The 22,973-nt window shown below is 44.6% G+C and overlaps 1 protein-coding gene across 1 annotated transcript in view; it reads right to left on the bottom strand.

Moving 5' to 3' along the window:
* Positions 1–22,973, bottom strand: part of ITK (IL2 inducible T cell kinase) — a 112,746-nt gene that overhangs the window by 39,933 nt on the left and 49,840 nt on the right. The window contains exons 5-6 of the mRNA XM_077468402.1: positions 3,820–3,854; positions 2,827–2,972 (exon numbers count right to left, since the gene is read on the bottom strand). Of these exons, the coding sequence (XP_077324528.1) occupies positions 2,827–2,972; positions 3,820–3,854 (181 nt within the window). The remainder of the gene's footprint in view (positions 1–2,826; positions 2,973–3,819; positions 3,855–22,973) is intronic.

Raw genomic sequence — 22,973 nt, 5'->3', positions numbered from 1 at the left:
GCGGCGACACAATCTGCCGGTCAGACGTCTTATTTGCGATTGCCCGACGCGATGGAACTCAACCTTCTATATGCTTGATAGGCTGCTCCTGCAGAAACGTGCAGATAACGTCTACCTGTATGAACTCTGCGGCAGAACCGGTTCTGGGGAGCTGGGTTTTTTTTCACCGCGCCAGTGGCTGCTCATGCGCGACGCATGCAGACTTCTGCGCCCATTTGAGGAGATCACCAAACTGGTCAGTCGCAGCCGTGGCGCCATCAGTGACATGGTACCTTATGCCTTCTTTATGGAGCGTGCATTGCGTCGTGTCATTGATCAAGCTGTGGAGGAGCAGGAGCGGGAAGATGAGGAAGTCGCAATGCTGGATGAATTCCCAGGGGGGGCTACTCTATCTGAGACAAGTGAACAACAGGAGTCTGAAGAGGAGTCAGAGGAGGAGGGTGCCGGGGCGGATGAGGAGGAGCAAGAAGAGCATGCTTTAAACCTTTCTGGGATCCCTGTTGTGCGTGGATGGGGAGAGGAGAATGAAGAGGACGACATTATCCTGGATGATGAGCAGGAGCCAGGCCACCACACCGCTTCCACTTTAGTGCAAATGGGGGCCTTCATGCTCCAGTGTTTTAATAGGGACCCCCGTATAAAAAGCATAAGGGTCAAGGACCAGTACTGGGTGGCAACGTACTTAGACCCCCGGTACAAACACAAAATGGCGGAAATGTTACCGCCGTCTAAGAGGGCTGTCAGAATGCAGCACTTCCAGGCCTTGCTTCGAGAAATGCTGCATTCTGCTTTTGCGTGCGCTGGCAGAGGAGCAATTCCCACTCCCAGAGAAGGAGTTGCGGGTACCAATCCAACAGCGCCTGCAAGAAGAGGCCGGTTTGAAGATGTGTTGGTGACTTCGGATATGAGGTCATTCTTTCAGCCGACCCATCGACAGGTGTCATCCGGATCCAACATCAGGGAACGCCTAGACCGTCAGGTGTCCGACTACATCGGGTTAACGGCCGATGTGGACGCTCTGAGGAGTGATGAACCCCTGGACTACTGGGTGGGCAGGCTTGACCTCTGGCCAGAGCTTGCCCAATTTGCAATCGAACTGTTGGCTTGCCCCTCATCCAGTGTCCTGTCCGAAAGGACGTTCAGTGCAGCAGGGGGGATCGTGACCGATAAGCGTACTCGCCTAGCTCACGACAGTGTTAACTACCTCACATTTCTAAAAATGAATGAGGCATGGATCTCGGAGGAATTCAACACATGTGACCAGTAGACCATGTATATGTCTATAAACAATTTTTTTAATCGAGCACAGAGACCTTCTTTCTTCATTTGGCTCACTTCCTTGTCCAAAAAAAGCACACCGTACTATATGCCCGAACCCTCCTCTTTGAAGAGGTTGAGCGGTGTCATATTTCTACTGGGGCTGCTTATTATGAGGGGCTCCCACCATCCCTGTGCTGTGCTGACATCCTCCTGGGGCTGTACCTCTGCTGTGCATATTATGAGGGGCTCCCACCATCCCTGTGCTGTGCTGACTTACTCCTGGGGCTGCTTATTATGAGGGGCTCCCACCATTCCTGTGCTATGCTGACATCCTCCTGGGGCTGCTTATTATGAGGGGCTCCCACCATCCCTGTGCTATGCTGACATCCTCCTGGGGCTGCTTATTATGAGGGGCTCCCACCATCCCTGTGCTATGCTGACATCCTCCTGGGGCTGCTTATTATGAGGGGCTCCCACCATCCCTGTGCTATGCTCATTATGAGGGGCTCCCACCATCCCTGTGCTATGCTCATTATGAGGGGCTCCCACCATCCCTGTGCTATGCTGACTTCCTCCTGGGGCTGCTTACGGTGCAGGTGTCAGTGCTGTATATCACGGTGCTGATGTCAGTGCTCTCTGTCACGGTGCTGCTGTCAGTGCTGTATATCACGCTGCTGGTTTGAGTGCTTTATGTCACGGTGCTGGTGTGAGTGCTTTATGTCACGCTGCTGATGTCAGTGCTCTCTATCACGGTGCTGCTGTCAGTGCTGTATATCACGGTGCTGGTGTGAGTACTTTATGTCACGGTGCTGATGTCAGTGCTCTCTATCACGGTGCTGCTGTCAGTGCTGTATATCACGGTGCTGGTGTGAGTGCTTTATGTCACGCTGCTGATGTCAGTGCTCTCTATCACGGTGCTGTTGTCAGATCACTCTATCACGGTGCAGGTGTCATTGCTGTATGTCACGCTGCTGATGTCAGTGCTCTCTATCACGGTGCTGCTGTCAGATGACTCTATCATGGTGTAGGTGTCATCGCTGTATGTCACGCTGCTGGTGATCATCTCCTGCACCCTCTTCTTTGCCTACCCTGGTCCCTGACCTTCCCTCTCCTCCATTGCCTTCATGCGCTCCACAGTCCTGAATTGTCACAACAATTTCCCATATAAAAAAAGAATGCTTGTAGTTGTCGATCCCAGATTCACCTCATACATGTGTTATATCATTGGCCATGTGGTGGGACTATGTTTGCACAGCTATTAATTATTTTGTGGCTGCAAATTTGACCTGTAGGTTTGCGAAGTTCGCCTCCCATTGAAGTCAATGGGGCCCGCCGCGAACGTTCCGGTTCACGAACTATCGGCCGCGTTGGCGGTCCGCGTTCGCGAAACGTCCCGTCGGAAGTTCGTCTATCACTAATCAGGAAGGGGCCACACTTTGATGCAGAATTTGACTTTTGCCAAGTATGCTACTTACATTAAAACCATTTTGACCTAAAAATTATATCTTGACATTCCTAAAACCCAAAAATTACGAAAAGATTATGTGCTCGTTGGTGTCCACCTACCCATTTTTATCCTGTACTTTCCACCAATTCTGTTGAGAAGTGTCCAGTAATAGATACTCTTCTCCTCTGCAGAGAGCCAGCTCTTCTGGATTTCCTGTTGTGTAATCGTATAATGCCAGTGACCAGCCTGGCTCTAAATTGCTTATCTGGAGATGTGAAAAATTGGTTAAAATACAGTAATTAGGTTTTCATATCAGACAAACCTTATCCCTGTGCTAGTGAGGCCCTCTGCAATGCAAAAAGACTGATCTCCTAAATAAGGCATCAAAAAAAGCTGTCTGTACTCACTAGTTATGATCTGTCCAATCATTGTAGACCAAGTGAGAAAAATTAGGTGCACACCAACATCCGTGCAACAGTTTTTTTGAAAGACTGCCACCAGGACTAAAACAACGGACCAAGGGTAACTATTGTAGGATCTTTTAATATTCCAAACTCAAACCTGCTAAATTTTAACATGCTGAGGTCCATAGCTTTCATGGGTGGCCTTGCTGGCCAATAATGAGGTGGAGTAGGGACTGCCCTGAGCTGCCAAACATAGAAGCGGTTTTACAATTTTATAATAATGCACATCGGGTTTTGGTTCTCTCTGCATTGTACAGTATCTAAGAGAGCATGTTTTCCTGCTTACTACCTATTCAGCACTATTAAACAGACCTCAAGTTCACTTTAAAGACCAACTCCACCTTTCAATAAATGGGAAAAGAGTGACCCTGCAATACACATCTCCTCCATGGGCCTGTCCAATGTAGACTCATCGTTTTGTTACAGCACCATTCCTTTTATGGGCTGTATGACGCCCAGCATCATCCATACCTCCTCAAGTGAACACAAGCCATCATGGACATGCCTTTACACCGGCCTGGGCTCACAGTACTTTAAAGTGAGATGCTCCCTGTCATATAATGTACAGTGCCCAGTTATAGAGACACTGAATGCATACAGATTAAATATAATGGAGAATAAGCAATGAAGATACATGAAAACATTTACCCTGTTGTCATCTGGGGTGGGAGGCAGAGGTTTCCCTTTAAAAAAGAAAACAGAAAATATCAAAGAATGGTAATGGAAACCTAGAAAAAAATGCATTTATTAAAAAATAATATATAAAAGTGAATGTAGAGCATGAAACTGTTGAGCCTCAGGATTAAAAAAAGAATGTTGATTTGGTTTTATTAAAAATTAACTTTTATCAGTATACATTAAAGAGATCAACTGAATATAAATAATTTTAGCAATGCATGTTAATATTTTTTTTTTATTATCAACCTGCTCAGTCATGTCAAAGTTATGCTGTACAATGGTTGTGTCACGCTGGCCCTTTTATTCTACTTTATGGCCTTACTCACACGGCATTTATAAGAGCAATGTATATAGAAGGCTTTTACAAAGAATTGCAGGACTTTCAGAAAGTGTTTTTAACCTTTAAAGCACCATTTAACTCCATTATGAGAATATTAAACACCCTTTTTTTGCACTTTTGTAGCGCAACAGCATAAGCAGCCTATTCACTTGAATGGGCTGTCCTATGCATGACAAATACGCCAAATTAGCTCCTGAATCTTTGTTTTGCCCATAAGCCTCGCACATTTTTGTAATACATGCAACAAAACGCGCATCTGCTAGCTGTGTTTAGGGTGTCATTAAGAAAAGATGGCACTGCAAGTGCTATGCACATTTTGGTGCATTTTCAGGTACCTGAAGGTGTGAACGGGGCCTAAATGGTAACTGTAATGCCGCGTACACACGACCGGACTTTTCGACAGACTAGGTCCGACGGTCTTCCCGACGGACTTTCGGCGGAGTTCCGACAGACTTTCCGAACAAACGGATTTGGCCACACACAAGCACACCAAAGTCCGACCGATTTGAACTTGATGACGTATGATGACGTATCGCTAGAATAAGGAAGTTCATAGCCAGTAGCTAATAGCTGCCCTAGCGTCTGTTTTCGTCTTTTGGACTAGCATACAGATGAACGGATTTTTCCACCAGACTCGAGTCCCTCGGAAAGAATTGAAACATGTTTTACATCTAAAGTCTGTCTGATTTTTAGACAGCAAAGGTCTGATGAAGCCCACACGCGATCAAATTGTCCGGCTGATTCGTTCCATCGGACCTAGTCCGTCGAAAAGTCCAGTCGTGTGTACGTCGCATTACAGTTATTATTGTGCTTATGTTAGTCTCAACTGTCAAGCCATTAAGGGGCTGGTGTCATAACTGATCACATGTTGTAGCACCATGACAACTACAAATCAAACATACATTAGATTTTGAACAAACATTCATATGGAAATTTATTGTTTATTCCATGAATGTACAAAATGTATTCGAAAGTGCTGCAAAATGTCATTTGTATTTAACATTCAACTTTGGCATGAATGTAATTTCCTGAATGAAAACCACACACATTGTTAAAAATATGATCATTCATGAGAAATTTTCCATCCTGCTACTTTCAAAAATTCTCAACTTAGTAGTAAAAACTACCATCATTTTGATCTCTCTAAAGCCCCATACACACTATCAGATTTTCTGTAGGGGATCTACAGAAATGAGATTCAGAAAATTGGGTCAAGCTTTCACTTGGGCTCCATTACATCAAAACATGAAAATATTGTAATAGAAACCTTTGCATATGGTAAGCAAAACAAGATTCATAAAGCCACCTTCCCAATGGTAGAGTTTAAGATAAAAGAGAGCTATGGAAGAAACAGGATGAAGAAAGTAAGGAAGGCATGTGAGAAGACCAATTGGAAAGGGGGAAGGGAAAAGAGTGAAATATCTGATGGAGGGGTCCATTCAACCAAACTCAGCTGTCATTTTTGCAAGCCTAATTTCCAAGGAAAGGCAAAAGTTCAAGGGAATCAGAAAAGTCATTCCACAAGAACCACAAGTCATTGAATGTAGGAGAGTTATCATTGGTCATGGACAGTAACTCTCCTAATTGCATAATGGAGTTTAGTTCAGTAACCCACTCTTGAATGGTTGGTATCATAGAGGACAGAGGCGGCTCTAGACTTTGTGAGGCCTTAGGCAAAACTTAGACATGAGGCCCCATTCACGCCCATAATGGGAAAAATATTATAAAAACAATAAAAATTAACTGTATAAATGTGCATATATTAACTTAAATCCTATGAACCATGAATTCACAGCTTCTATACATTTGTCTAACCAATTATTCTTTAATCAAATATTAAATATATGGTGGGTTGGTGTGTGTGTGTATATATATATATATATATATATATATATCTATATATATATATATATATATATATATATAGATATATATATATATAGATATAGATATATATATATATATATATATATATATATTATAAATATATATGTTACACGCACACAGATATAGATCAAATTGTGCAGCTGCCTGCTTATTATGCTCTGTGATGGTCATAGACTGCGGAAAATTATACAGGAGATGGTCAGAGCCTGCGTGTGGACAATGATATAGGAGATGGTCAGAGACTGTGTGCGGCCATAATACAGGAGACGGTTAGAGACTGTGTGCAGCCATGATACAGGAGATGGTCAGAGACTATGCAGCCATGATACAGGAGACGGTTAGAGACTGTGCCGACAGTGATACATGAGACAATCAGAGACTGTGCAGACAATGATACAGGAGACGGTTTTATGGTAATGACAAGCAAACCCTTACCTGGCTAACACGGTAAGAAAAGTTGAAGCCACAGACAGGGTGCTGACAGACAATCACACCAGAAAGATACAGGAGATGGTCAGAGACTGTGCGGAAAATGATACAGGAGATGGTCAGAAACTGCGCAGCCAATGATACAGGAGAGGGTCAGAGACTGTGCAGCCAATGATACAGGAGACGGTCAGAGACTGTGTGGCCACGATATAGGAGACGGTCAGAGACTGTGCGGCCATGATAGAGGAGACGGTCAGAGACTGTACAGCCATGATACAGGAGACGGTCAGAGACTGTGTGGCCATGATACAGGAGAAGGTCAGAGATTATGCAGCCATGATACCGGAGACGATCAGAGACTGTACTGCCATGATACAGGAGACAGTCAGAGACTGTGCAGCCATGATACAGGAGACGGTCAGAGACTGTGCCGACAGTGATACAGGAGTTTTATTATGGTAATGACAAGCAAACTCTTACCTGGCTAACACGGTATAAAAAGTTGGAGCCACAGACAGGGTGCTGAAAGACAATTACACCACAAAGATGCAGGTGATGGTCAGAGACTGTGCGGAAAATGATGCAGGATATGGTCAGAGACTGTGCAGACAATGGTACAGGAGACGGTCAGAGACTGTGCGGACAATGATACAGGAGACGGTCAGAGACTGTGTGGCCATGATACAGGGATAATCAGAGACTGTGCGACCATGATATAGGAGATGGTCAAAGACTGTGCAGACAATGATACAGGAGACGGTCAGAGACTGTGCGGACAATGATACAGGAGACGGTCAGAGACTGTGTGGCCATGATACAGGGATAATCAGAGACTGTGCGACCATGATATAGGAGATGGTCAAAGACTGTGCAGACAATGATACAGGAGACGGTCAGAGACTGTGCGGACAATGATACAGGAAATGGTCAGAGATTGTGTGGACAATGATACAGGAAATGGTCAGAGATTGTGTGGACAATGATACAGGAGACGGTCAGAGACTGCGCAGCCATGATAACAACATAATTAGCATAATTGATAACTGTCTAATGCTTCTTCATCGTCAGCAGGTTTATGGAGAGGGTAACACTGCTGTATTACTTAACTATAATAGAGAAGGTGGTACTGTCACACCATTCTGGGTGTACTGTCTGGCAGAGGAATATGAATCACAAAAATATCTGCACAGAATTATATATCTTTTGGTAGAGGAAACATTTCACATATGTGTGTGAATAGATGTTTGCCTGGCGTTAATTTTGAAAGCAGAATGAGCAAGATAAGTAGCAAGATAAATAATTAAAATAATTAAAATTAAAAATAAAATAAGCCCTCCAGTTTGAACAACAGCCAGCCTCATTAAATGGCATTCAACTGGAATGTACATGCCCTCAGCCTGTCATTCAACAAGTAAGGAGAAGGGCACAATGATGATCCCATCCAGTGGTGGCTGGTGCTCAAAATTTTTGGGGGGGTGCAAACAAACTGTGCCATCAAACGCAGCCACTGTGCCCATCAAACGCAGCCACTGTGTCATCAAACGCAGCCACTGTGCCCATCAAACGCAGCCACTGTGTCATCAAACGCAGCCACTGTGCCCATCAAACGCAGCCACTGTGTCATCAAACGCAGCCACTGTGCCCATCAAACGCAGCCACTGTGCCCATCAAACGCAGCCACTGAGCCCATCAAACGCAGCCACTGTGCCATCAAACGCAGCCACTGTGCCAATCAAACGCAGCCACTGTGCCCATCAAACAAAGCCACTGTGCCATCAAAAGCTACTAAGGTCCAAAGAGAATAAGAGAACCAACCTTCAGTATGGTGGAACTATTTTAATCCTATTGATCCAGGCAAACCAAAACCTCAGTAAAGCAGATGACAAGTTATTTTTACAATATGGGAAAATAAAACTGTACATGATACATGAACTATTATTAATTTGAGAAAAGAAGCATTTTGCCATGAATGAAGAAGCTACTCCAAAAATTGATAATATGACCTAAAGCCCATGCAGAGATAATATAGTCTTTGACTTGGGGGTGCATTGTTGTAGTTATATATATATATATATATATATGCACTATATTATATATATATATATATATATATATATATATATATATTATAGTGCATATATATATATAAAATATAGTGCATATATATATATAAAATATAGTGCATATATATATATATATATGCGCGGCAATGGATCAGCTCACTCTGCAGCACAGCTGTGTGCAGCGTGCCCGCCGCCCACTCCACCTGCCGCTTGCAAATCTCAGTCCCAGTGTCCCACACTGAGACACAACAGCAGCACAACACCTGAAAGGCAAATTAGGCAATTGCGCGACGGCGAGGCCCTTTCTGTAGGCGAGGCCTAAGGCAATCGCCTAATTTGCCTAATTAAAGAGCCACCTCTGATAGAGGATTTCCAGTGTCTGGGAATCAGAGCACATCCTGCCATAAGGAGGAATCTAAACAGACTCTTCTGAATAGTTTTAATTGTACCAGGTATCATTGAAAGGAGAGCCACCTCTGGCCATGCTCTAACCATTATAAGCTTAGGTGAAAGATGGTGGTCCAGGACGGTCTTATTTTTGGATAACACCACCATAATGTAGTCTGAAAAAACATATAAATAGACAGTTAAGCCAGCCAAACATGGATCGAAATTTGTCTGGTTCATCAGGGACCAGCCGAATTTTGATCCATGTATGGGCAAGGTGGTTCTACAGAAGTTAATCTACCAACTGAGAGGGAAAATGGATAGACAGATTTGGCTCCATTACAGGAAAATCCCTTTAAATGATGAATATTCACACACAATGGCATTAGTGCAGCATTAGATTGATAACAGTACAATAGATACCGACTGGCTGCCAATGCTGGCTCTTCCTCTGTATATGTGTTCTTATGTTCAGGGCTTTACAGAAGGAGGATTTACTGATTTATTTAAATAAATATACACTGATGTTAGGGTGATTAATACACTCTTATATAAGCACATGGAAGTGACTAAGTGATACAAAGTGAAGAATGAAATCCTCCTAAATAAGCTGGACCTGTGCATCTTTCTCTCCTCTACATTGTTTAAATGGTATTTCCCAGCAGGGGTGGTTATCTGATGTTGCACACTGTACAACACAGAGCTGAGTGTAATCTGAGACCTGAGTAGAAGGAAAGGACACTCCTTCTTACATAGGCTTACTGGGAAACAGGCGCATCTAAGGCTGTCAATCACCTGCTTTGTGCAAGAGGGGGTGGGAATGTCTCCCAGGATTGCCGGGTGTCACTGAGACCTGTCTGAAGTGATTATGCAGATAGAGGAAGGAGAGAGCAGACAGTGCTATTGACTGGGGCAAGTACACACTATGTGAGGACATGCTTTGTTCATTTTTAATTTCAGAGGTTTACAACCATTTTAGAATGTATTTATATTTGTTTGAGTTCCTGTTTTAAACAGGTGGAGCCCTAATAAAATCATCATTACTTTGCAGAGTTTAGTGAACAGTTTGTTGGTAATCTGTGCTCCATCCAGGAATCTGAAGGTTTCATTTTCAATTTGAGCTGGAGTGTACCTTTAAAGTAGAGCTTCTTAAACTTTTTAATCTGAGGCAAGTGTATATGTGTACACTCAAAATGGGAGTTGTGAATCATAAACTGTTACATCAATCAGCACCTATGAGTTTTGCTTTAGAAAAGGTAGCTCCAGTGGTCTAAATGGAATTTCCAGTTCATTAAATTGAATATCATATATGTATATAGTTAATACTTAAAAAAAAGTTTTTTTTTTTTTGTTTATAGCAGGTAAATATTTCAAAATGTCATAATTACCAATCTTTGCCAGCAAGCTCCAAACAAAATATCTCCATTGGATAGCTTGCTTTGTGATTTTTACCTACAGGTAAGCCTATAACAAGGCTTACCTGTAGGTAAAATTAATATCTCCTAAGCGTGCACTGTTTAGGAGATATTTACCAGCATCCTCAAACAAGGCATCCTCAAACCTCTACTCGTCCTCCACACAGAAGTAACCGGAATCCAAGACATAGATCTCCAATAGTTCGCGTCCTTCCTAGGAAATCGGTCACAGACAGTAAAACTAGGAAAATTCCTCTCCGAAACTCGGGCAGTCACCTGCGGAGTCCCTCAAGGCTCTCCTTTGTCACCCGTTCTCTTCAACATTTACATTCGCCCACTCCTTCAAATCATCAGATGCTCAGACCTCTGCTTCCACTCTTACGCTGACGACACGCAACTTTATTTCCGGATAAATGGAAAAAAAGATCACCAACAACAACTTGAAAACTGCCTCAAATTAATAGAGGACTGGATGACCACTAACTCCCTCCAGCTGAACGAATCAAAGACAGAGCTTCTTATCTTACACCCAAATCATAAGCCCGCAACCAAAACCTCCTGGTCTCCACCAACCGTCTAGACCAAGACTATCTCCCCAAAGACCAAAGCGAAGAGTCTCGGGGTTATTTTAGATGCACAAATGTCAATGGATGCGCAAATAGGATCTGTAGTCAGTGGATCTCACCATCTGCTGCGCATGCTTCGCAGACTCATCCCTTTTATCCCAAAGAATGACAAAGCAGTGGTAGTTGGAACAATCATTAATTCACGACTGGACTACGCAAACTCGCTTTACATAGGATTACCACAAAATCAACTTGCATGATTACAACTGATCCAAAACACGGCGGCAAGGCTGATAACAAAAAAACCCTGGGAATCCATCTCTCCTTCGCTGAGGAGCTTACATTGGCTTACCGTAAAAAATCGGATCACGTTCAAGACCCTTTGCCTCACCCACAAATGCGTGCCTGTGCTGTAACCGAGGGCTCCCGCATATGCTCGGGAGTGATGTCATTGTGGCCCTGGCCACTCACACAGCCAGAGTCTACGAATCCGGAAGGAAGACTAGGGGAAGATGGACCACTGGAAAGCTTCATTTTAAGGTAAGTATTTTAGAATACTAGCATGTTATGCTATTACTTTGCAGGGGGGAGTTTTTCATTTTTTGCAGCAGCAGTTTACTACCGCTTTAATTATGTTATAAAGAAAAAAAATTATATCAGAAGAGATGTGTACTCCTCTTTTGGGGTGTATAAGAAATGGCCCTCCCCAGACAGGATATTGCGCTAAATCTGTAGATAAATATAAGAACCAACGCCTTTGCTTAGTGGAACAGTGGGTTTGATGATAAAGTTGGTAGTGTCTCCACCCTGGAGAGGGCTTGTGTGACCGGAGGGGACTAAGTAATTGGGAACAGGACTATTGCAAACAGCACATAACATTAACCACGAGTATATAAATGCACACTAGTATAGAAATAAAACATGCTGTACTGTCAGTCAATGCACAAACAGGTATTATAAATGCACACTAGTATAGAAATAAAACATGCTGTACTGTCAGTCAATGCCTGTCAGTCAATGCACAAACAGGTATTATCTGCAAACGGTCCCATAGGAATCCTGGTGGAATTGCGCACATATACCCAGGTATGTATAGTTATGTTGCAGCAAAGTCTAGTTGCAGGGCCCCTGAGGTGCCTGTCTTTATGTGGGAGACCTGAATAGAGATCTGCAGTCAAGAACTGCAGTCATGGAGAGATCCTCCAACTATTGTCCAACCAGCATGGAACGGAGCTTCTCACAGGTAGGAATTGTGGTGTGGCACTGGAACTCAGAGTTAGCCTATCTACTCTGCACTTTAGTCCCTTCCAAATAATTTCTAATCTGACATGCAACCAGACCTCTAACCTAATGATCCTGATGTGGCCACCGGATGGCTAACCTGGCTCTAGCCTATGCTGGTTATCCAGCCCTAAGCCAAAACTAGCTATAGAATCCCAGACCTGAAAGGGGAGGGTTAACTATAATAACAGGAGCTGCATATAAATTGCAATATATGTATATATTGCAATAAACTGCTTCACCTACTAATATATTGGAAGGTGACCACTACACATACATTAGCACAGGCCTAGCTTTATGGCACTGTGCATGTGAAATAATAACAAGGACAAGGCAGAAATTTGCGATCTGTCACAAGGATTAAGATATACATTGAGCAACTGTAGTTAAACTATCAGATCATGGGAATACTTGCCCAATAATTGCTTCGAGCTTGGGGTTTTGCAGCATGAACAGGACATGTGGCTGAGACTTTCTCTCTCTCCACTTACTCCTTCCAGGATTTCAAAGCCAACAACCCAGGGACAGGAAGTGAGTACATAATATATTTACAGGCATTTACAATTTTAGACAGTACAGCTTACATTACAATGAACAGTAATTGGGAACAGGACTATTGCAAACAGCACATAACATTAACCACGAGTATATAATGCACACTAGTATAGAAATAAAACATGCTTTACTGTGTATAAGAAGAGATTAATAACAGTATTTTCAGTCAATGCACAAACAGGTATTATCCTAGTGTATCATACTAGTATTATACTAGTGTATCATCAAACAGGTATTATCTGCAAAGGGTCCCATAGGAATCCTATTGAATAAGATAAAAGGTGGAAATCTACCTCACACACATTTCCCCATTTCTTACCAAAGACAGGATTGTGTCAGTTTACTTAGACTAAAGGCAAAGACCCACATTTTGGGTAGTCTGCAGAGAGTAATACATGCAGCCATTCACTAAAATTAGAAGAGAAGTGGTTTAACCTTAAACTGTGTAGAGGGTTCTTTACTGCAAGAGTGGTAAGGACGTGGAATTCTCTTCCACAGGCAGTGGTTTCAGCAGGGAGCATTGATAATTAAAAAAAACTATTAGATAGGCACCTGAACGACCATAACATATAGGGATTTACAATGTAATGTTGACATAAAGGCACACACACCGGTTGGACTTGATGAACTTGTGTCTTTTTTTGGCCTCACCTACTATGTAACTATATGTAACTATGGAAGTTATAGAAGGGGAAATCTGCAGAGAGTAATAGAAGGGGGACAATTTCGAGGGAGTTCCTCCCACTTCCTGTTTTGGCTATGGAATAGAAAGTGAAGGGAAACACCCCCCTATGGGACACAAAAAAAATGATTGCAAAATAAAACCTGCCAGGAAAAACCCTATTTCTATCCAAATAGATTTTTTATTTTTTTTTGCTTTTTGCCTCAGGGCTTTTCTCAGAGGAATACGTGCAGGTACTCACAAACCACCCTCCCTCCTGCCAACTCCATGCCCCTCCCTTTCCCCTGGGGAAAGAAGTAGTGCATGCATTGCTAAATAGTGTGTGTGGTCAAGGGTCACATTGGCATCTTACAAAAGGAGCAATTAGCATGGGAAGAAGGTTTGGAACTTTATATGGAGTATGCGACCGAATTGGCAACATGAACATGGAGTGGCTGGCGGGTATAAAGTAAAGAAAAACTGAATAACATTGTGTCATCTCATATAAAATAGCATAGCATAAACACAGTATGTAAAATTATAATTGGATTTATTAAATATACATCACATAGTAACATGGTAGCATAATAGCATGTAAATAAATAATATTGACACAATGATGATAGTAATAAAAACACCCGACTCAAGAATCCATGCACGCATAATAGTAATAAAACCATGACACATTGGTAAAGGCCAGTATAGCATATTAAAAGAAATGGTTGGTGACACTCTTGATTTAATGATCATAATAGCATCTATATAGCTCGACGCATTTCATGGATAACCTCCAATCTTCAGGAGCAGATGCAATATTGAAGATTGGAGGTTATCCATCAAACGCGTCAAGCTATATAGATGCTACTATGATCATTAAATCAAGCGTGATATGTGATATATATTTAATAACTCCAATTATAATTTTTTCATAATGTGTTTATGTTATGCTATTGTATATATGAGATGACACAATGTAATTGGGTTATTCTTTACTTTATACCCGCCAGCCACTCCATGTTCATGTTGCCAATTTGGTTGCATACTTCTTATAAAGTCTCAAATCTTCTTCCCATGCTAATAGCAACTAGGGATGGAGGCACCTGATGTTCTATGTCTTGGCCTCACACAAAGTCCCGAACCTCTTTTCTTTACAAAAGGAGCAAGGTTCAGGAAAACATAACGAGTACAGAACTCTGGAGTACATATCACACAGGGCTCAGGAGTGTGTATTGTAAAGTGCTCAAGAGTGCTTATTACAAAGGGTGCAGGAGTGGGTAACACAGACCAGTGTATAACCAAAAATGTATTTTCTCCCAACCCCCCAGTGCAGAGCTCTCCTCTCTGAGCCTTCCACACAGTACAGAACCCCCCCCCCCACACACACAGCACAGAGCCCCCCACATACTATACAGAGGCCCCTCACAGCTCAGAGCCCCTCCAGAGTACAGAGCCTCCCCACACAGCACTGAGCCCCATCCGCACAATACAGTGCTCCCCCCCACAGTACACATCCCCCCAAGAGTAAAGACCTGTCACAGTAAAGTCCCCTTCCCCCCCAATACAGTGTGCTGTGAGAGTGCCAGGGTGAATTCCTCATGAGTGAGGCTGGTTGCTCAGCAGCATGTCTTATGCCACGTACACGCAATCAGACTATCCGGTGGACTTAGTCCGGCGGACAAACCGCTGGACTTTGCAGCGGAGGTCCGCCGGACTTTCCGAAAGAGCGGACCTGCCCACACACGACCGGACTTTTCTGTCCGGTCAGGAAAGGGGGTGGGGACAAGCAAGCGCCCCCCCCCCGAGCCGTACCAGGCCGGGCTGCGTGCTCGGATAAGGTTCTGATATGGACTTTGGGGGGGACCCCCACGCCATTTTTTCGGGCGTAGGGCTTCCCCTTTAAGTCCATACCAGGTGACGGGGCCAGCGAGGTGTCAATCTTGCCGATGGAGGCGGCGACATTGACCTCCTTCGCTAGTCCCGTCTACCTGCAGCTGGATTTTTCTCTGTGTGTGGGCAAGTCCATTCCTTTCAGTCCGGCGGACTAGCACACAGAAGGTCGGATTGTCCACTGGACTGCCGAGTCCGGCGGACAGTGGCGGCTGGTGAAGTTTTTGGATGGGGGGGCGCCAGACCCCGCCCATCATGACCCCGCCCATCATTTTGGCCCCTCCCGCTTCTCACAAACCACGCCCCTTATGTAATCTGAAAAAAAAATTGGCGTGGGTTCCCCCCTCCGAGAGCATACCAGGCCCTTAGGTCTGGTATGGATTCCAAGGGGAACCCCCTACGCCAAAAAAACGGCGTGGGGGTCCCCCCAGATCAACACCAGACCCTTATCCGAGCACGCTACCCGGCCGGCCAGGAAAAGGGGTGGGGACGAGCGGGCGGCCCCCCCCTCCTGAGCCGTACCAGGCCGCGTGCCCTCAACATAGGGGGATGCCTTGGGGGAGGGGGGGCGTGCGGCCCCCCCACCCCAAAACACCTTGTCCCCATGTTGATGAGGACAAGGGCCTCTTCCAGACAACCCTGGCCGTTGGTTGTCAGGGTCTGCGGGCGGGGGGCTTATCGGAATCTGGGAGCCCCCTTTAATAAGGGGGCCCCGGATACCGGCCCCCCACCCTATGTGAATGAGTATGGGGTACAATGTACCCCTACCCATTCACCTGTGAAAAAAAGTACAAAAAAACACAACACAGGGTTAAAATATTTTATTGCACAGCTCCGGGGGTCTTCCGTCTTCGGGGGTCTTCTCGCCGGACTCCTCCGCTATCTTCTTGTAGCTCTTTTGCTAGCGGAGGAGCCCGGCTTTCTTCCTTGCCGCCCGCCTCTTCTTCCGACTTCGGGGGTCTTGTCCCCCTCTTCGGTTCTTCTGCCGGGCCACCGCGCCTTCTTATAGCTCTTTTACAGGCGGTGGCCCAGTCTTCTGTCGCCGCCGCCGCCGCCCGTTCTTCTTCTTCTTCTTCTCCAGGAGATGTTGACTCGATGATCTCCCCGGCCGCAATGCCAGGGACGCGCTGCGCTGCCACTTATATAGGGACAATGGGGCGGTGTCACATGGGTTGATGTCACATGGGTTGGTCACATGGGTTGATGTCACATGGTGACCCCGCCCCCTTACGATGTCACAGTCCCGGAGGATGCTGGGACTGTCGCCATGTGACATCAACCCATGTGACCAACCCATGTGACATCAACCCATGTGACACCACCCCATTGTCCCTATATAAGTGGCAGCGCAGCGCGTCCCTGGCATTGCGGCCGGAGAGATCGTCGAGTCAACATCTCCTGGAGAAGAAGAAGAAGAAGAAGAACGGGTGGCGGCGGCGGCGGCGACAGAAGACCGGGCCACCGCCTGTAAAAGAGCTATAAGAAGGCGCGTTGGCCCGGCAGAAGAACCGAAGAGGGGGACAAGACCCCCGAAGTCGGAAGAAGAGGCCGGCGGCGAGGAAGAAAGCCGGGCTCCTCCGCTAGCAAAAGAGCTACAAGAAGATAGCGGAGGAGTCCGGCGAGAAGACCCCCGAAGACGGAAGACCCCCGGAGCTGTGCAATAAAATATTTTAACCCTGTGTTGTGTTTTTTTTGTACTTTTTTTCACAGGTGAATGGGTAGGGGCACATAGGGTGGATTCCGATAAGCCCCCCGCCCGCAGACCCCGACAACCAACCGCCAGGGTTGTCGGGAAGAGGCCCTTGTCCTCATCAACATGGGGACAAGGTGCTTTGGGGTGGGGGGGCCGCACGCCCCCCCTCCCCCAAGGCACCCCCCCTGGTACGGCTCAGGAGGGGGGCGCCCGCTCGTCCCCACCCCCTTTACTGGCCGGCCGGGTAGCGTGCTCGGATAAGGGTCTGGTGTGGATCTGGGGGGGACCCCCACGCCGTTTTTTCGGCGTAGGGGGTTCCCCTTGGAATCCATACCAGACCTAAGGGCCTGGTATGCTCTCGGAGGGGGAACCCACGTCAATTTCTTTTTCAGAAATTTGGCATGGAGTTCCCCTTCAGAGCTCATTCTCTGATTGGCCACGGAAAAAGTCGCCTGGCCTGGGGAAACCTTTCTGCCTGTGAAAGCTTTTTTTCCATTCATTCAGCTAAATGCATGAACATTCTCAACAAAGTAGAAACTAGAAAACCTTTATGCAGTGACTCACCTCCTGCCTCACTGTCTTGACGTCACTTCCGGGTTTCGTGAAGCAGCCGAAAGCCGGAAGTGACCTGCCTGTCTAAGAATGACAATGCTCCCGCCAGTAGAATCAGTGATTTTACGGGCGGAAGCTAGTCGGCGTTCTACAGTGCGCCGCAAGGCGGGTTTTTAACCCACAAATGAAGCGCCATGGATGCAATCTTGTGATTGCATCGATGTGGCGCTTCTCATAGTGCACTGTGACCGGCGCCACAGTACACTATGTTAAATTGTTAAATGACATTTATCTATTTTTTGAAATGTCTTAAAGGGCCCGTTTTTTTTTTTTTTTTTTTACTTTTTTTTTTTTACACCTAGGGGGAGGGGGGGGGGCGGCGCCCGGGCGCCCCCTATGGGCGGGCCGCCACTGCCGGCGGACAATTTTGAGTCAAAACTTCTTTCTAAGTCCGCTGGACTTTTGGAAAGAAAAAGTCAGCCGGATAGTCTGATCATGTGTATGCGGCATTAGCTGTTCAAAGAGGCGCACTGTCGCTATAAACACGGAAGCCAGAACAGTAATTGAGTGGTGCTTCTATGTTTACAGTGACAGAGAGGACAGGACTCCTGGAGGTGGCAGAACTGAGTTTCATCACATTCCAGCTGAAAAAAAATCTTTAGTTCTGCTCTAAAACAGCCCATAAAGGTAGTACTGGGCTCTCACATCAGTAAGTCCAGAATCTACTCTATATATAAATACAATCAAACTTGTGCTAAAAATGTGTCTTTGCATATACATTGTTCTTATTGCTGCTGTTCATTTTCTAATCAAATAGTATACATCAAACCACAGAGCACACAATAAAAATATTCCAATGTGCACACAACAAACCAACTAAAATGCCACAACTGTGCATGCACAATATGTATAATCTGGCAAATTGTATATTGCAAACATACATTTCTATAGTCCAAAGTAAAAAAGTCCCTAAAAACTTTCTTCCAAAGTGCTGGTGTGCAGAAAATCTTAAAGTGCTGTAGTGCTCCAAAACAGTCACACGGTGAACTGTGTTCCACACAACCCCTTTGTGCTTTCACTCACCAGATAGTATGGACCTCTTAGCAATACTGCATGTGGGTCTATTAGGCTTAAACTGGTGAATGGGGAAATGTAACCATCGGTCCTCTGTTTCTTACAATATTATCACCACTCATAAATGGAGGAAAGAGAATCCATATAGTGTAGAAAGTTCTTGTTTATTATATAAAAAGTTTAAAATCACACTTGCAGTGTTCCAGAGAATACACGCTTTGTACATAAAATTGTTTGTGCAGGGCAGTCGGCTCGCTCCCAGAACTGGCTTGGTTCGCATACTACACTATACAGATTCTCTTTCTTTCATGCATGAGTGGTGATAATATTGGAAGAAACAGAGGACCGATGGTTACATCTCCCCACTCATCAGTTTAAGCCTAAGGCCGCGTACACACGCGCGGACTGTTCGCCCAACTTTGTCCGCTGAACAGTGTTTGGGCGGACAGTCCGCTCGTGTGTGGGCTTTCAGCGGACAGTTTCAGCGGACAGTTTGACGAACAAGGTTTTACGGAATTTCCGAAAAACTGTCCGCTGAAACCTTGTTTCAGCGAACAGTCCGCTCGTGTGTAGGCTTGTTCGTCAAACTAAGTTCCGCGCATGCTCAGAAAGGATTTACACGCCGAAAGTTATAATGCAGTGTATAGGACGTCGTATTTTTCGTCCCGTCGTACGTGCCGTTCACGTCATCGCGCACGGTTTCAGCAAACTGTTCGTCCGTCGTGTGTGGCCATGTCCGTCCATGCTAATTTTGAGCGGACTGTTTGCCGAAACTGTTTGACGGACAAAGTTGGGCGAACAGTCCGCGCGTGTGTACGCGGCCTAATAGATCTACATGCAGTATTGCTAAGGGGTCCATACTATCTGGTGAGTAAAAGCACAAAAGGGTTGTGTGGGGCACAGTTCGCCATGTTTTGTAGCACTACAGCACTTTAAGGTTTTCTGTACACCAGCACTTTGGTAGAAAGTTTTTGGGTACTTTTTACTTTGGACTATAGAAATTAATGTTTGCAATATACAATTTGCCAGAATCTACTCTAAACTGAGCATCCCGGCTGTACCTAGTAATAAATGTCCATTTATAATATAGAGATTGTATGTATATAAAAAAGAGCTTTTATTTTATTAACTATAAACTATAAACTTTATTAACTTCATTTTATTAACTAATAGTTATAAATATGTAAAAAGCCATTATACCTTTCTTTTTAAGATCAGCTTTGGGATCAGTTTTCTTACAGACACTGTGGTTTAGGGATAAACAATAGTAAATGGGACTTTGATATATTCTGCAGCTGTACAATCTAATGATTTGAATTCTTTCTGCTCTCTGGTTACTGAATGTAGCTCAAGCTAAATCCTAGGCAAAATTAATTTAGAAAATAGGGCCAGCAAAGAATGGATTTGACTTAAAGCGGAGGTCCACCCTAAAGTGGACCTTCCGCTCATTGGAATCCTCCCCCCCTCCGGCGCCACAATTGGCACCTTTCAGGGGGGAGGGGGTGCAGGTACCTGTACAGTACAGGTATCTGCACCCACTTCCGGCGTAGATTCTGCAGAAGGTACGCCCCTTTCCGCAGAATCTACGCCCCTTTCCGAAAGTCCCCCGCTGCCTGCTGGGAAACACACGGATCCCAGAGACAGCGGGGACCATTCTTATTGCGCAGCGCGACTCGCGCATGCACAGTAGGGAACCGGGAAATGAAGCCGAAAGGCTCCACTTCCTGATTCCCATACCCAAGATGGCGGCGGCAGCACCTGAGAGACGATCGAGAGATCGGCTTCGGGTGCCGACATCGCGGGCGCGCTGGGCGGGTAAGTGTCACTATTTTAAAAGTCAGCAGCTGCAGTATTTGTAGCTGCTGGCTTTAAAAAAAAAAAAAACGGCGGACTCCCGCTTTAATTAATAATATTGTAAAATCATAGGCCAGGCAAACAAAGGGAAAGCTTGGATCTATAGGTTGGTTGGATAGGTGATATCATTGCTTAGTGCTTGATGACATCATAATTTACAGTGGAATGTTATAAAACCAAAGACCACATTATCTGTATATTTTAACATTGTAGCTTCTGTTCGGTGAATTGATGCACCTTTTATTGGGGCTGGAATAGTCTCCTATAAACTCTGAACCTTTCTGCTCAATTTTGGGCATTTCTATATGTGTCCAAATGTTGTCTGACAGTAGGACCCACAAAGATAGCAGTGTGTGTCTTTCACACAAAAATGTATTGAAGTGTATGTGTAAAAAAACTTTGGCTGAAACAAATCGCAGGATTATGGAATGAAGTTTCTCATCTCATATTTCCCTGGTATTGTCCGAAGCTGCCCTCAATTCCCTTTGCTCACATAATGTTGCAGGCACTCTCTGCATGTGCTGCCATCTCCATATTACGAATAGTTCAGCACTCACGTTTTTACTAACTACCCATGGCCACCAGGCTGTGGTTCTCAGTACAGACTCATGTGCAGGTGCCAATGTGACTTGATCATAAACCATCTTTATGCATCTGAAGTTAATGTTTTTTTTTTTTTTTTTACACATATTGTCACAAATGCTCATATGTAATATGATTATTTGAGCAGCATAGTGACTACGATGTTAGCGCTCTTGTATCCCTGGCTCCTTTGTTAAATCCCACCTGGGACACTCTCTGCATGGAGTTTGCATTTTCTCTCCGTATCTGCAAGGATTTCCTATAACCTTTCCAAAAACACACTAGCACCGTGAAAGAAACTGAATTCTATTTTGTATGCTTTGCTTATGTATTGCAGAATGCACTCGTTGTGCATACAGCACCAATAATGTTTTGCATACGTATTTGCATTCTTTTGAGTCCTGATAAGAGATTAGACTGCCTATGTTAGGCCCCTTGTTACCATAAAAGCAATTTTAATACTAATGTGATACCTACGTAGGCATGGGTATAAAAAAAAAAAGAAGAAAAACTTCAACTGCGCTGAATATACAGAACAGTGATTTGGAAAGATGCTGAGCATCTTTTTTTGTCCGTTATCTACTACAGTAGTTATTATTAATTTTGAATCACCAATCAATATGAGGATATGAGTTGCCTAAACAGCATGTTCATTGGCTCCCTCCCACGATGACCCTTATGTGATAGGGACATTGAAATGTGAATCTGAGGGGTAAAGGAAATTAAGTGAAAGGTATATACTCTGTACAATGTTACATAATGTACTGTATATATATATATATATATATAGTATCTCACAAAAGTGAGTACACCCCTTCACATATTTGTAAATATTTTATTATATCTTTTCATGTGACAACACTGAAGAAATTACACTTTGCTACAATGTAAAGTAGTGAGTGCACAGCTTGTATAACAGTGTACATTTGCTAAAGTGCTGGCAACACTGACAAAAGTGAGTACACCCCTAAGTGAAATGTCCAAATTGGGCTCAATTAGCCATTTTTCCCTACCCGGGTCATGTGACTCGTTAGTGTTACAGGGTCTCAGGTGTGAATGGGGAGCAGATGTGTAAAATTTGGTGTTATTGCTCTCACTCTCTCATACTGGTCACTAAAAGTTCAATATGGCACCTCATGGAAAAGAACTCTTGAAGATCTGAAAAAAAGAATTGTTGTTCTACATAAAGATGGCCTAGGCTATAAGAAGGTTGCCAAGACCCTGAAACTGAGCTGCAGCATGGTGGCCAAGACCATACAGCGGTTTAACAGGACAGGTTCCACTCAGAACAAGCCTCACCAAGGTCGACCAAAGAAGTTGAGTGCACGTGCTCATTGTCATATCCAGAGGTGGTCTTTGGGAAAAAGACGTATGAGTGCTGCCAGCATTGCTGCAGAAATTTAAGGAGGGGGTTCAGCCTGTCAATGCTCAGACCATACGCCGAACACTGCATAAAATTGATCTGCATGGCTGCTGTCCCAAAAGCAAGCCTCTTGTAAAGATGATGCACAAGAAAGCCTGCAAACAGTTTTGCTGAAGACAAGCAGACTAAGAACATGAATTACTGTCCGATGGTCTGATGAGACCAAGATAAACTTATTTGGTTCAGATGCTGTCAACCAGGTGAGGAGTACAAAGACGCGTGTGTCTTGCCTACAGTCAAGCGTGATGAGTTTCAAGGTCTGGGGCTGCACGAGTGCTGCCAGCACCAGGACACTACAGTTCATTGAGGGAAACATGAATGCCAACATGCACTGTGACATACTGAAGCAGAGCATGACCCCCTCCCTTCGGAGTCTGGGCCGCAGGGCAGTATTCCAACATGATAATGACCCCAAACACACCTCCAAGACGACCACTGCCTTGCTAAAGAAGCTGAGGTTAAAGCATGTCTCCAG

This window comes from Lithobates pipiens, unplaced genomic scaffold (genome assembly GCF_037356315.1).
Source record: "Lithobates pipiens isolate NorthernLeopardFrog02 unplaced genomic scaffold, aLitPip1_a1.2 Scaffold_8, whole genome shotgun sequence".
NCBI classification, from domain to species: Eukaryota; Metazoa; Chordata; class Amphibia; order Anura; family Ranidae; genus Lithobates; species Lithobates pipiens.
The sequence above is the reverse complement of the archived record's forward strand: the minus strand, read 5'-3'. Positions and strand labels throughout refer to the sequence as shown.